The sequence below is a fragment of the Neovison vison genome, chromosome 13, assembly GCF_020171115.1.
Source record: "Neovison vison isolate M4711 chromosome 13, ASM_NN_V1, whole genome shotgun sequence".
Classification (NCBI taxonomy): domain Eukaryota; kingdom Metazoa; phylum Chordata; class Mammalia; order Carnivora; family Mustelidae; genus Neogale; species Neogale vison.
In genome coordinates, this window is record NC_058103.1 from 29,363,067 (window position 1) to 29,377,534 (window position 14,468).

Genomic DNA, 14,468 nt, shown 5'->3' on the forward strand with positions numbered 1-14,468 from the left:
ACAAATGAATGAACTCAGATGGCCCGTAATGGCTTGCCGAAGAGAAGCTCCATGGTCCAGGCTGAGATTAACCTACAAGGGACACCTCTAACTAGCCCAAGAATTAAGAAACATCCCTCTTCTTTGGGGCCTGGGTCGCTCAGTGGGTTAAAGCCTCTGCCTTTGGTCAGGTCATGATCCCAGGGTCCTAGGATTAAGCCCCACCTCGGGCTCTGAGCCTGCTTCCTCCTCTCTCTCTCTGCCTGCCTCTCTGCCTACTTGTGATCTGCGTCAAACAAATTATTTATTTATTCTTAAAAAAAAAAAAAAAAAAGAAACATCCCTCTTCTTAAATCCCTGTTGTTCCTTCCCTCCCCCAACCCAGGTATCCCCTCTAGAAAGTATTCTTTTCCCAAGTAAAATAGCCACTGTACTGATGGAGTGACCATATCAAAAACAGGACTGTAGGAAAGGGGGGTGGAGAAGAATTTGAAAGCACATTCTACTTACCATCGATTCACTAATCAGCAGTAACAACAGGGCTTCTTCAGTATTTTCTTGAGGACAAAAAATGCTGTGTAAAGAAAATTGAATTTTATAAATAGCAATTTCAAGATCATATGAAATACACGACGATGAATAGCACTGAATATTAAAAGGTAGATTTTTATGTAGAACCACAAAATATACTGTATCATCTGACACTTGAATTAATTTGCTTATTTCTATGGTAATCTATGGAATTTATACATTTTAACTATGCATTTTAATAGCAGGCAGCAGAGTGAAGTCAAGCTATAAAAACCACAGTAAAAGTCCAGAGAACATATAGGCCTGTTATAGAGGCAGAAATTGAGATTGCTACAAACTGACATCATCTCAGTGATAAAACTTTCTCCTAAACCCATCTTGGGGGTAGACTGTAGACAATCACTAAGCAGTCCGCTTCTTACCTCTCACTTGCTAACTGCCGTATCTTATACTGTCCTTCAGATGTAGTTAAGAGATTGGAAGCAATTTTAGACTTTGAATCATTTCTACAATACTGTAAGAACTTGGGCAAGTCACTTTAATTAAACACACATGTTCTATTATGGGGTGGCATGCAAATGCTAGTTGACTTATTAATCTATTTTATGGAAGTTAGCCGAGCTCTGACATCTGGGATTAAAAGAAAAAGCTTTTTAAGCTCAATATTGCTCAAGATTAGAGAACAACAATAACAACAAAAAGCCCCAAGCCTGACCCCAACCTCCATCCTTTGGAGCCTACTTTTTTGGTGCTTTGAGGATTTTTAGAGACTTGCAGCATTTTTTCCCTCTGTTCTAAAAGCTCTAGAATCCTTTGAGTAGAATTGAGAGTGTTATCACCAATTGAGCCAAACTCGATTCTTTTTCACGGAATGAAAGAAGAGAGCAATAAAAATGAACTTGGTTAAAAAAAAAATTCCTGGATGTTTTAGAGATGATCAAATAAAGACTAAATTTACATCTTCCCAGTGCTAACATCACAGTCATTTAATTTAAGAGATGGGATGATCCTCCCCACCCCTCAAAATGGCAAAAAAAAAAAAAAAGTCTTCCATATCATCATTATAAATACTTGTTCTCTTTGAAGTGCTGGCAACTTTTGTATGGCATCAAAGGACCAGGAAGAGCAAGACAGAAAAAGCACAGGACCTGGTTCTCTTTCTGTACCTTTGACGTCCATAGGGGTAAGGAGACCACCTGTGGAGTGGTTCCCATTGCCCTTGCAGGGCTAAAATTTGGTGAAAAGTCTGGCCTGTAAGTGGAGAGCAGCATTCTGGGATTTGCAGAGAACTTCTTTAAACAGGTAGCTTGAGGGGAGCCGGGGTTTTCGATGACAGAACTCTTCTTTCCCCTTCAATTCAGAAATAGAGCCTACAGGCGTTGAATGAAGAGTGCTCCCAAGCGTGTGTGGTGTGTGTGTGTGTGTGTGTGTCCACCCAGCAATCGTTTCCTGCCATCCTGGCCATGCTTCCATACCACTGGGACCTTACCAATTGAGCAGTAACATTAACCATTTTTCCCACCGAGGCTAGCCAGTTCTACATGGTCTAGACTAATTGAAAAGAAGAGAGCCCATGCTAATTGTGACTTAACACCAGCCAATTCAGTCCATGGATAATCCCCAAATTCCATCTGAGCCATGCAGCCTGCTTAAATGCTAAGTTGTGTTATTTTTACCAGAGCTGCTAACAAGTAGCACATTAACTGATTCTAATCCCACTTCCTCTACCCTTCCTTTTGAGGCAGGCGAGATGGGACTCAGGAGTGTGGCAAACTCTCAGAGCTGGCAGGAAGAAATGGGCAGTGAGAAGAGGAGGAACGGCAGTTTTAAGAGACATGCTGAAAAACTATACACCAGAACGCCCCTTCCACTATGTGTGGACTCTCTGGACCCCCTCTCTGGCCATTCCTCCCCTGTTCTCTGTTGAAGGAGATATAGAGCTCAGGGTAGATGGTAGAAAACACTGGGCTCTTTTGTGACAATCTCCTCTGTGGGCCCAAGAACATCAGGGGAGAGCCCTGGGTGCCCAGGCCTCAGCCTTGTGGAGTGGAAAAACTGGGGGCCTAGACCAACAGGACATTGACTGAGGGGCAGGGTACAGGATAAGAAGGGACAGGGAGCACACAGGGCTCACGGACAGTTAGGACAAGCTGCTGGTGGGAGCACAGAGCTTCTGAGCAAAGCTCAGAACTGATGGTAATAACTGGCCCAGGCCCAGCCACCTTACTAACTCCCGGGCTGACCTTCAGGCAAGTTGCTCATTTTCTTACTTCGGATGAATTTATCTACTCATTGTCCGACTCTACACAAAAGGAACAAGGGCAAGAATCTTCACTTACGGATAGTGATCATGACCTTGCCAAGGCTGCCAGATCACAGCCCTTTCTAAAAATTTCCCCAGATGGGTGAAAAATGTCACTGTATGTGGTAGAAACCATCCTACAAAAGAAATTAATCCAATTTTATCCAAATGCAGTTCATCTTTCTGTCATCTTTAGCTATTACACAACCAATGATGAGCTGGATGTCTGAAAGTCAGTGGCACCATCCAGATGTCAATGCAGACTTCAAGTAGGTGCAAGGAGGGCTCCGACTGTTCTCCAAGGAGAACACCTCCAACTCACAAGGAAGTTATGTGTAAATGACAACATCAATTCCAAGGCCCAGCAATAGTGTCTTTCTAGTTGTTGTTTTTTTTTTTTTTTAAGATTTATTTACTGATTTTTAGAGAGAGAGAATGAGTAGGGGGAGGGGCAGAGGGAAAGGTGGGAGAGAATCTCAAGCAGACTTCCCACCAAGCAGGGAGTCCAACTCCGGGCTCAAGCCCACGATTGGTGAGATCATGACCTGAGCGGAAATCAAGAGTCGGATGCTCCATTCATTGGACCACCCAGGCGCCCCTGCCTTTTTAGTTTTAATATGCCAGGCCTGGTTGTGAAACCCCTAGAGAATTCCCAGAGAAATACAGCCTCCGAACCACAGCCAGTGGATAAGAGCTAAAAAGAGTCAAAGCCCAGAGTGGCTGCAGCTCTGCTTCGTCCCTGAGTCACACCGTTAAATGTGCTGAGGCAGAAAGTACCTCAGTCTCAGGTCTGTGTGGAAGGACAAAAATTCTAAGAAAGGAAAAGGACTTAAATTAGTCATTGAGAGTACCTGTTGGTTATGAGGGATCGGCTAGTCCGACCTGAGGATCACCCTGGCACACAATTCCAGACAGGCCAACACCCCGTTGTGACGATAAAGAAGCGTCCTTCATTCGGATCAAGTCCACTCAGCCATGCTCTGGAGTGGACTGGGAGAGTCCCACAAAGCCTACAGGGAGGCCACCGGAGCTTTTCCTGACCCTTCAATGCCCTCATCTTCACACTTTCAACAGTGTCGTCATCCTTCCCCAAACCCTGTGTCCTGGCTCAGGGAGGTTCAGACCTGTATTTAGAAGTCCACAACAGTCACCCTCTCCTGCAGGGCCTACAGAGGAGCTGAGCACCACGTCTGGCTCCCAGCTTTCGGTAAATGTTTTCATCACCCACTTTCTGACACAAGAGTAGTTTTTAATCTCCTTTCTTACTTTGTGCTAATCATGAAGTCTAACATGCGTTTAATGATCTAAGCCATCTCAAGTGTTTTTTACAAGGAGAAACACAACAGCAGGAAGACATCCCTGATGTATGTGCACTAAGGAACATGTGTGAAAATGTTCACTGCAGCACATTCTAGAAGAAGGATAAACCAAAAAAAAATCCGTATTTTAGGTGCTACGATGAAAAATGAATGAGCTCATGTGATAGAAAATGCTCAGAAAGGACAGTTAGATAAGGTGACTGGGGAATACCTTTCTGAGAAGGTAATGGTCAAGCTATTTGGACCTGGGCCTGAATGAGATGGAAGCAGCCCCATATGTGAAATGACTCTAGCATCCATCACGAGTAGAATGGATCAATATATTGGAGTATATACAGAAAATTTCATAATAACGGAAACAAACTCCGGCTGCATGTAGAAACACGGATGAATCTCTCAAACATAATATCAGACAGAAGTTAAACAGACGAGTTTTTAATATATTATTCCATTCATATAAATTTCAAAAATGGCCTATACTAATGATTGGGCTAGGACTCAGGATGGTTACCCTTGGATAGGGGCAGTAATCAGGAAAGGGTACAAAGAGGGCCTCAAGGGTTCCGGCAATGTCTGTTTCTTGATCAGGGTGCTAATTACATGAATGTGTTTATTTGGTAAAAATTCATCAAGTTTTATACTTTTGGTTCGTGTATTTCTTCCAGTATGTGTTATGTGTCAATAAAAAGCTTACTTAAAAAATAAAGTGGGGTGCTTGCGTGGCACAGTCAGTTAAGCATCTGACTCTTGGTTTCCACTCAGGTCATGATCTCAGGGTCCTGGGATTGAGCCCTGCGTTGGGCTCTGTGCTTGGCAGGGAGTCTCTCTCCCTCTCTTTCTGTTCCCCCCAAAATAAATAAATAAATCTTTAATAAATAAATGAGCAAAGGTCAAAAAGATTCCTCACAGAAAGACCTAGAAGGAAGAAAGTAAAGAGGTCCAAGGCATGTGATCCCTTTCCTATCTAGGATTGTCAAGAGAATGAGCACCCTGTTTCCACCCCAGGTCCAGGCCACAGTGACAAGGAGTGGAGTTTTCTGACAGAGCTCACTTTTCTGCTGTATTCCATTATTCTGTGATCTTGTGATCTGCTGGAGCTGGAAGGCTCTGTGCTCGTATTTCTCATAAGGGACTAAGGAGGGGAAGCGTTTGAGACTATTGGCCAAGATGGGGTTTAATCATTATCTGTGGATTCCCTTTTTCACCCGCCAAACAGTATAACTGAATTGGTATTAATATCCTTTTTGCCGAATTAGAGAGTCCTGGTGATCAGGGAGCCCCAAGACCCAACAGGCTTTCTTTCTCTCTTACCTAATAAACCAGAATTATCATTGTGAACAAACAAAACTAGAAAGCTCAGAACTGATGATGATAACTGAAAGAATAAGGATCATTGTGGAAATTAATAAAATTTTAGTGAATAGAGACACAATAGAAAAAAATGAACAAATGAACAAAAAATGAAAAAAAAATGAACAAAACCAAAGTTGGTTCTTGAAAAAGATCAATGAAATTTGTCAAAGATTGGCTTAGCATCTGAAAATCCATTAATGTAATACATTACATCAACAGAATAACGAATGTACATGATTTTCTCAATTGATGCAAAAAAAGCATTTGACCAAATTAAATACCCTTTCAAGATAAAGAGTACTCCACAAACTAGCAATAGAAAGAACTTTTTCATCCTGATGAAAGGTATTTATGAAAACCCACAACTAATTTCACACTTAATGGTGGAAAACTGGATGCTTTTTCCCTCCTAACATCAGGTATAAGACAAGGATGTCCACCAATCCTTGCCATTTCTATTCAACATTGTACTGGAGGTTCTGGCAAAGCAATTACAGAAGAAAATAAAATAAAAGCCATTAAGTTAGAAAGGAAGAAGTAAGACTACCTCTATTTGCAGATGACATATTCTGGTATGTGGAAAATCCTAAGGAATCTAAAATACTATTTGAACAAATGAACAAGTTTAGCAAGATTGCAGTATATAACATCAATACAAAAAATCAACTGTATTTCTCTATACCTGAAATGAACAAACCAAAAATGAAATTAAGAAAACAATTCCATTTATGGCAGTATCCAAAAGAATAGCAGGCACACACACAGTAAGTTTCAAGAAAGAAGTAAAAAACTTATACTCTGAAAACAACAAATCACTGTTCAAAGAAATTAAAGAAGACCTAAATAAATGAAAGACATCCCATATTCATGGATCAGAAGACTCAGTATTGTTAAGATGGCGATACTCCTCCAAATTGATCTATGGATTCAGTGCAATTCCCATCAAAATCCTAGCTGCTTTTTCTTTTCTTTTCTTTTCTTTCTTTCTTTCTTTTCCTTTCTTTCTTTGTTTCTTTCTTTTTTTCAGAAATGGACAAATTGATATTAAAATTCATATGAAAAAGCCAAGGGATTGGGGATAGTGGGGTGACACCTTAGGGGCACTAGGTTTATTTTCAGGGTAAAAAAAATTTTCAAAGTTGATTATGATGACAGAAGCACAATTATGTGACTATATTAAAAGCCACTGAACTGTATTTTTTTTTTAAGTTTTTTTTATTTATTTAAGTGATCTCTACATCTCATGTGGGGCTTGAACTCATGACCCCAAGATCAAGAGGCACATGCTCTTCTGACTAAGACAGTCAGGTGCCCCCTGAACTGTATACTTTAAATGAGTGAACTGTATAGTATGTGAATCACATCTCAACAAAATGGTAAAAACAAAACAAAACAAAAAACCTGACTGTATCTGTGTGGAATGAAACTGTGACTCAGCAACCAGTCCTGGTAGGGGAATCTCCCTTTAACTGTCATTGCATTTTCTAGATCTTCATGTTGCCTCCATAATTCTCCTTGGACAGCTGGGGCTGTTGACATCAGGAGAGTAACAAAGTCTGAGTGGTTCACAAAATAAAGGAGAAATGGCCAGCATCCTGAGCTTTTCTGCCTTCAAGGGATGAAGCCACATTGGAATAACACCCAAAGAAACACAGAGCTCTACCCATGTTTCCAGCTTGATCAGGGGAAGGAGCAGGAACTGAGTTTCTCAATATACCTGGAACCTTATATATCCGTCTACTAAGCAGCATAGAAGCAGAAAACAAACAAAGAACTCAGGCCTATTCTTAGGATATAAATTTCACTTTCAAGATGAACCCCAAAACTGCTTCTAAATACTTCATACTGAGGGTTCAGCATTTTTAAAGTGAGAGTTTGGGATTTGCTAGAACAGATGTTCTGTGAATTCAGATAAGGACTAAGGAGTAACACAGGCTGTGAATTGAGCAAACTCATGGTTCAACAAGGCCACAAAAAGGGGGGTTAAATTAAAAGGGGGATTAAGCGCAAACTAAAATAAACTTAGGGAAAAAGTTAAGAATAGGCTCGCTTCTCTGAATTCATGTAAGAAATGCAGTCTGAACAAGAGGAGGATGAGGGAGGGAAATGCCAGGGTCAACATAAGGGGATTAAGAGGAGGCTGCCTGCCAGAGAAGCGTTGTCCCTTTTGAAAATGCGACAATCATTTCCGGAAGTCACACATGCAGTAAGCATCTAGTCAAAACCCCCTCCCCGCCCCAGCTCTGGAGCCTCAGAAGCAGCCGCCTGCAGTCTCTCTGCCATTTCTCATTTGATAACCATTGTGGAAGGTTTCCATACTTATTCATACACGCCCCCTTCCCCTCACAGAGAGATTCTGAAGAGCCATCATGCCTCCTCCTTGCAGGAACCGGCAAAGATGGGAGGGTGAGACTCTAAGGGGAGGAATCAAGAGTGAGTCAACAATCTCCTGTCTCCTGGCCCCTCTCATGGTCAATGCCTGCCACCTCCTGCTTCCCAAGCTGGGGAAGGCCCGCATGGAGGCTGTAGAGGTTCCCGAACCCACCTTCCTCCAAGGTAGCCAAGTCCCAGATTTATTTATTTTTTTTTTTAAAGATTTTATGTATTTATTTGACAGACAGAGATCACACGTAGGCAGAGAGGCTGGCAGAGAGAGGGCAGCAAGCAGGCTCCCCACTGAGCAGAGAGCTCGATGCAGGGCTCCATCCCAGGACCCTGAGATCATGACCTGAGCCGAAGGCAGAGGCTTAAACCCACTGAGCCACCCAGGCGCCCTGTCCCAGATTTAAAATTTAAAAAAATTAAAAAGTTCAAAAGAGATGTCACCTTCCAGTCATTTACAAATTATTTAATTCTCTTTCTTCTTATAGCTAATTTGGTTTAAAACAAATTTATAAACAAAAGAATCAAGAAATTGCTGAAGAAAAGAAAAAAGGCTAACTCTGGCTTACAAACAGCTTTGTCACTGATTACTGGCTAATGCTAGGGTTCTTAGAAGAAACAGAATGAGAATCCGAAAGACCAATAGTGATGGCCAAGAATAGTAGCCAAGGACTGAGAGGAGAGAATTTTTCTACTTAAAATGTACCCACTGGTATACAGATCTACTGAGGTTACTAAAAGGAATGGAGTATCTCCATTAAACTGGCAAATGGGACTTGTTTGTCTGGTTCTCTTTTAGGGGAAGAATCTGTCTCAAACTTTACTCATCCTTGAGTTTTCCTCCCATCCCCTAACCTACGAATGAGGACATCAAGGGTCATACTTCTCTCCTGAGTAGACGCGGGCTTTCCGAGTGAGGGTGTAGGTTTTTGTGTTTGCTCCTTTCCGGAGAGGGTCGTCCAGAGGTGACTGGCAGGGCGGATCCTCCAGAGGGTTCCAGTAGCTCTGTTCACACATACCCCGCAACAAGATCTCTGCCAACTGCCTGGCTATTGTCTGGGAACACAAAGGAGCAAAGGCATAGCCGTGAGTCCATTCTGTATCATTCCTTCACTCATTCGCTCATTTGGTCAATATTTTCCAGTCATCACTTTGTGCTAGGCACTATTCCAAGACTCATGATTAAAGATTTTTACTTCTCTGATGAACATTTTACTACAAAAAAGGAGAGAAAATACACTAAGGTATTTGAACCATTAAAAAAAAAAAAAAAAAAGTCTATGCCCTTCGAGCCATCCTGCCTCTGTGATATTCTGAAACAACCGAAACTTTTAGTTTAGCTCTTTTCCAAAAGCTCTTATCATAGGTTAATTGCAAAATATTTCATCACCTCCCAGCAGATCCCTGCTAAATAACCCAAACTTGGCACAAAGCCGGTGCTCAACCTAGAAGACGTTACTCCTGAAGGGGAGGGAAAAAAAAGCTCTTCATTGCTGATAAGATGGTATCCAGTGTAGATTTCGGAAATGCCTTCCCTCTTTGAAGTGCCAAGGGCCAGTCCCATGGTGGCCCCGTCCTGGGACTCAGCGCCCTGTTCTCAGTGTACCCTGGGCCTTCCAGCCCAAAGGCTACTGCTGGCCTGTGCAAAAGAGAAAGCAAAGTGGCAAGTATGGCTACTGATCAAGAAAGACCTCTTTGCAATGCTGCATAGGTATCTCTTTCCTCCCTGAGAAAACCCAGACATATCTGGATCTTGTCATCCTAAGTTAGACAATGACTACTATGCTTTTCGAGCTCTCTGCAGTAGAACAGTGCCCCGTCTGATGAATGGGAGGAGGGGGTATGTGACATCTAGAAATATTCTGTTAGCATATCCGTTCACTTACCTCATAATCTTCCAGTGATAAAGAAGAGAAGTAAAAACAAAAAGAGCCCCCACAAAATCTCCCTGAGAACAGAAGCAGGTGCACCTCAACGGGGCCCGTGCTACCCCACGATCAGCCAAAGGTGGCAAAATAAAACTTCAACCATCAGGTTTTTCCACAAGGTTTTTATGTTCTTTGGAAACACGCAGGCAAAGAGTGCGGATCTTTCCTGAGAGTGAGACTTTTTAAATAAATTATGTTCCAGAAGAGAACTTTGCTAGGTTTTCATCCACGTGAAATCGCCTAAAACACCACCAGGAAACTTAAATGCAACCAAATCACTAGCTTAGTGGCTTCCGATAACCACTGGGTAAAGGCAAATTTTCCTGATTATTCCCAAGTAAGACCCACTGGCTTTAATGTCTATAAAAATGTGAAATTAAGTGCACTCCTATCATCCCCAACTGAGCCATCTGTAAAGATCTCATAAGAATACAATTTTCAGAACCTAAACAGTTCCTGCACTGTTTTCTTAAACCTTCCATTATAGTTTCATTTCAATCTCCCTGCAGTCATATAAGCTAATGACTTCTGCTGGAAGCATCAACGGGCAAAAATAACCTCGACTCCCTATAGCCGAGAAAAAAAAAATGTCAAAGGGAAAAAAACGAACAAGGAGCTTCATTTTCTGAATATACCTGCCATGGACAGGGATTCTAAAGTTACAAAAATCTCTGCCCTCCACAGTCTGCTTGCCCACTATGCGACAGCTTGTGCTAGATCTCACTTTACTTCCAGGTATTAATCTTCCAGAGAGACTTTTAAAATGAGGTTTTGATGTGATTGCATATTTTTTTTCCAATTTATTTATTTTCAGAAAAACATTATTCATTATTTTTTCACCACACCCAGTGCTCCATGCAAGCCGTGCCCTCTATAATACCCACCACCTGGTACCCCAACCTCCCACCCCCCCGCCACTTCAAACCCCTCAGATTGTTTTTCAGAGTCCATAGTCTCTCATGTCACCTCCCCTTCCAATTTACCCAAATTCCCTACTCCTCTCTAACGCCCCTTGTCCTCCATGCTATTTGTTATGCTCCACAAATAAGTGAAACCATATGATAATTGACTCTCTCTGCTTGACTTATTTCACTCAGCATATTTTAAATGTGTCGTTCTACCACTGCACTAAGCAACTAGGAAGGCTGTCTGGTTGTGTGCACTGACAGCTCACGTGAAGTTCAGAACAGGAGATGAATATGAGAAATGACCAGCACAGTCACCAACAGTGATCAGACCTTCTACTTCTTATACTTGGGTTTTACGTGCTTGCCCTTGAAATGCTTACAAATTGTTGGTAACAGAATCAGAAGGAAAGGAAGGAAAGGAAGGGAGCCAGAAAGAAGTCAAACCTTAATATATAAACTTGGTCATTAAATCTGTTTAGTTATGTATTTTCTTAATTGAGGTAAAATTCACCTAACCTAAAATTCACCATTTTAACCATTTTAATGTATAACCCAATGGCACTTAGTACATTCACAGTACTCGGCAACCATCACCTCTCCCTGGTTCCAGAATATCACCCCAAGAGGAAGCCCTGTACTCTTCAGTGGTCATTTTCCATTCCCTCCTTCCAGACCCCGGGAACAACTAACCTGCTTTCTGTCTCTGCAGATTTGCCCATTGGGGACATTTCCTATTAACGGAATCCTATAATACGGGGCCTTTTTGTGACTGGCTTTTTCACTGAGCATCACGAGGTCAAGGTTAACCCATGTAGTAGCCTGGGTCAGTGCATCATTCCTTTTTGTGGCTGAATAATACTCTATTGTGTGGACATACCACATTTTGTTTATCTCGTCATCAACTGCTAGAAATTCGGAATGATTCCATCTTCTGGCTAGCATAAACAGTGCCGCTACAGACATTCATGTACAATGTTTGTTTCTAACACCCGCTTTCAGTTCGTTGAAGTATTTGTCTAAGAGTGGGGTTGCTGTAAATGGACTTGGAAATCCTTCTCAGCTATGGTCTCACCCCCTGACAGAGTTTACAAGGTAAATTTTTCACTTCATAAGAGCATCATAAATTTGCAACGATCAACTAATCTCAAAGGAATCACAGAGTTGTGAGCAGCATTAACTTGACAAGCTTTCTGATGGCTACTGTAGACCAAGATACCAGTGATTAAGGCCCCTGAAGTACTTCCCAGCTAGGGAAGGCAAACAATTCCCCATGGAAACGAGAAGAGAAGATTCTTGGGTTCTGCCCCAAACCTACTCAGCTGGCATTTCTGAAGTCAGGAAAAGGGATGTGCATTTGTCAAAGTTCCTCAGATAATTCTGATGCACACCTTCTGCTGAGCACGCAAGGAATTGTAAGCAGTTCAACCTACGTCACCTGAGACTCATCAACCAAGACCAAAGGCCTACTTACTTGCACCGCAAGTCCAACAGAGAGAGGAAGTGACTCCCCTCATGTCAACACCAACCAGTTAACAGCTGAAAATGTGCAAGGGCAACTCCAGTCTACCCAGCCTTCTTCAGAAGTCTCCACACAGCATGTCTCAGAAAAAAGAAAATAATAATTGAAGAAACTTATCTCACTTCCTGACATGTCTTTATTCAGAATCTCCCCTCACAGGATTTTTAGAAGTTAAAGTACATTGATCCAAATAACAGAAACCTTAGGCAATAATGGAAGATATTCTCTAATTCTGTGAAGAGTAGTGTTGATGTAAGCAGCAGGTAGATGGCCCACAGAGTAGTCAATGCACTCACACCTTCTAACAGGGCAAAAACCATTAATCGCTTTAATAAAATATATATGTTTTTGAATCAACAATATGGACAAATGCTCCACATTTAAGCAATTTTGAAAGATTGGCTTTTTAATCAGCTTTTAAAACAATGATAAGAACACTAGCCAATATCATCGATTACTTTATTGTGCTTCAAAGTCTTAAAAGGAGCTGTTCATGCTGACCAGACAAGTATCATGAAATGTTGTTAGTAGGTCAATTTGAGAGAAAAGACACTTGGCAACAATTTTTACCCATATTTTTTGCCTTAAAGAACTCCACAAATCAAAATGTCTGGTTTGAACTTCTTAAGGCACACCCAAATCATATCAGTATATAAATAAATACCAAAGACCAAGTGAGGTCTTGGGGGAAGGGTGGGGGAGTGTAAAGTTGCTCCTTTGTCTCGCCCCCATGAGTTCCAGGAAAGCCTATTGATTCGTCATCTGGCCCCATGAGTCGGATATCTGCATCCCCAAACTCTGAAGACACCAAAATGAAGAAACAGCCTCACTTCCTACAACAGGAGTCACTGAGCCTGGCCCAGCTTTAAACTCTCTGGCAACATTGAAAGGGGTCATGACAATGGGAGGACGATGGCGCTGGGGACAAGACCCAAGAAGGTGGACTCTTCCATGGGTCTGTTGTGTCAGTGGTGACACGTGGTATTTGCTTCATCTCTGGTGAGCACCAGGCCTTCACCCAGACAGCCCTTGGCAGAACAGCCATAGAGGGATCAGCGATCACCTCTCCAGCCAGGAAAAGTTCAAGGGTTTCAAAAGGCAAGAGAGAACTTATACCAACAACACAGTCAAACTGCTGATGAGCCACGTTCTCTAGCTAGCTTTTGTTTCTCCTCTACATTTTAGCATCACTATACTTAGTCTAACAACTAGGTACTCTTCAGGATCCAATCTGCTCTGCTCTGGCTGGGCTTTGGTGTGAAATCATCAGAGTACAGCCAACCCCTTCACCACCCTGGCAACTGGAAGGGCTTATAATCTCCCTCCCATGAGGGATGCAGTTCTTTTGTTTCAAGAGGTAGTACGACCCAATCAGTACATAAAAAGATGCTCAACGTCAGTAGTCATTGGGGAAATCTAAATCAAAACCACAATGAGACAGCACTTCATATATACTAGGAGGGCGAGACCAAAAAGACTGACAATAACAAGTGTTGTCAAGAGTACGGAGAAATCAGGAGTGCCTGGGTGGCTCGTTAAAGCCTCTGCCTTCGGCTCAGCTCATGGTCCCAGGATCCTGGGACTGAGCCCCACATCAGGATCTCTGCTCAGCAGGGAGCCTGCTTCCCTCTCTTTCTCTGCCTGCCTCTCTGCCTACTTGTGATCTCTGTCAAATAAATAAATAAATAATCTTTTAAAAAAAAAGAATACGGAGAAATCAGAGCCCTCCTAACTGCTGGTGGGGATACAAACTGGTACAGCTGCTTTGGAGAATTGTCTGGCGATTCCTCCAAATGTTGAACGTACAGCCTGTCCACCTAAATCTTGTCCACGTGTCCACTTAAAAACTTACGTAAGAATGTCCATAGCAGCATTATTTACAATAGCCAACAAGTGGGAACAATCCACGTGTCCATCAGCTGAGGAACAAATGCAAATAATGTGTTCTGTCCCTGCAGTGGGATAGTATCTGGTCACAAAAAAGGAGTGACGTGCTGATCCATGCTCCACCGCGGGTGAACCTTGAAAATACCACGCTAGGTAAAGCAGGTTGGTCACAACAAGACCACCTAGTATATGATTCCATGTATATGAAATGTCCAAAATAGGCAAATCCATAAAAACAAAACATAGATGAGCAGTTGCCAGAGGCTGAGGGTAAAGGGGAGAATGGGGAGTGACTACTGAGAGGTATGGGGTTTCTTTTTGGGGATGAGAATGTTCTGAAATTAAATATTAGTGATGACT

At 42.2% G+C, this 14,468-nt stretch overlaps 1 protein-coding gene across 2 annotated transcripts in view; it reads right to left on the reverse strand.

The window, feature by feature from the left end:
* TTC7B (tetratricopeptide repeat domain 7B) overlaps positions 1-14,468 on the reverse strand; it is a 247,564-nt gene that overhangs the window by 124,606 nt on the left and 108,490 nt on the right. For both annotated transcript variants that reach the window (XM_044230241.1, XM_044230240.1), the window contains exons 7-8: positions 8,750-8,922; positions 490-553 (exon numbers count right to left, since the gene is read on the reverse strand). In XM_044230241.1, coding sequence (XP_044086176.1) covers positions 490-553; positions 8,750-8,922 — 237 coding nt within the window. The remainder of the gene's footprint in view (positions 1-489; positions 554-8,749; positions 8,923-14,468) is intronic.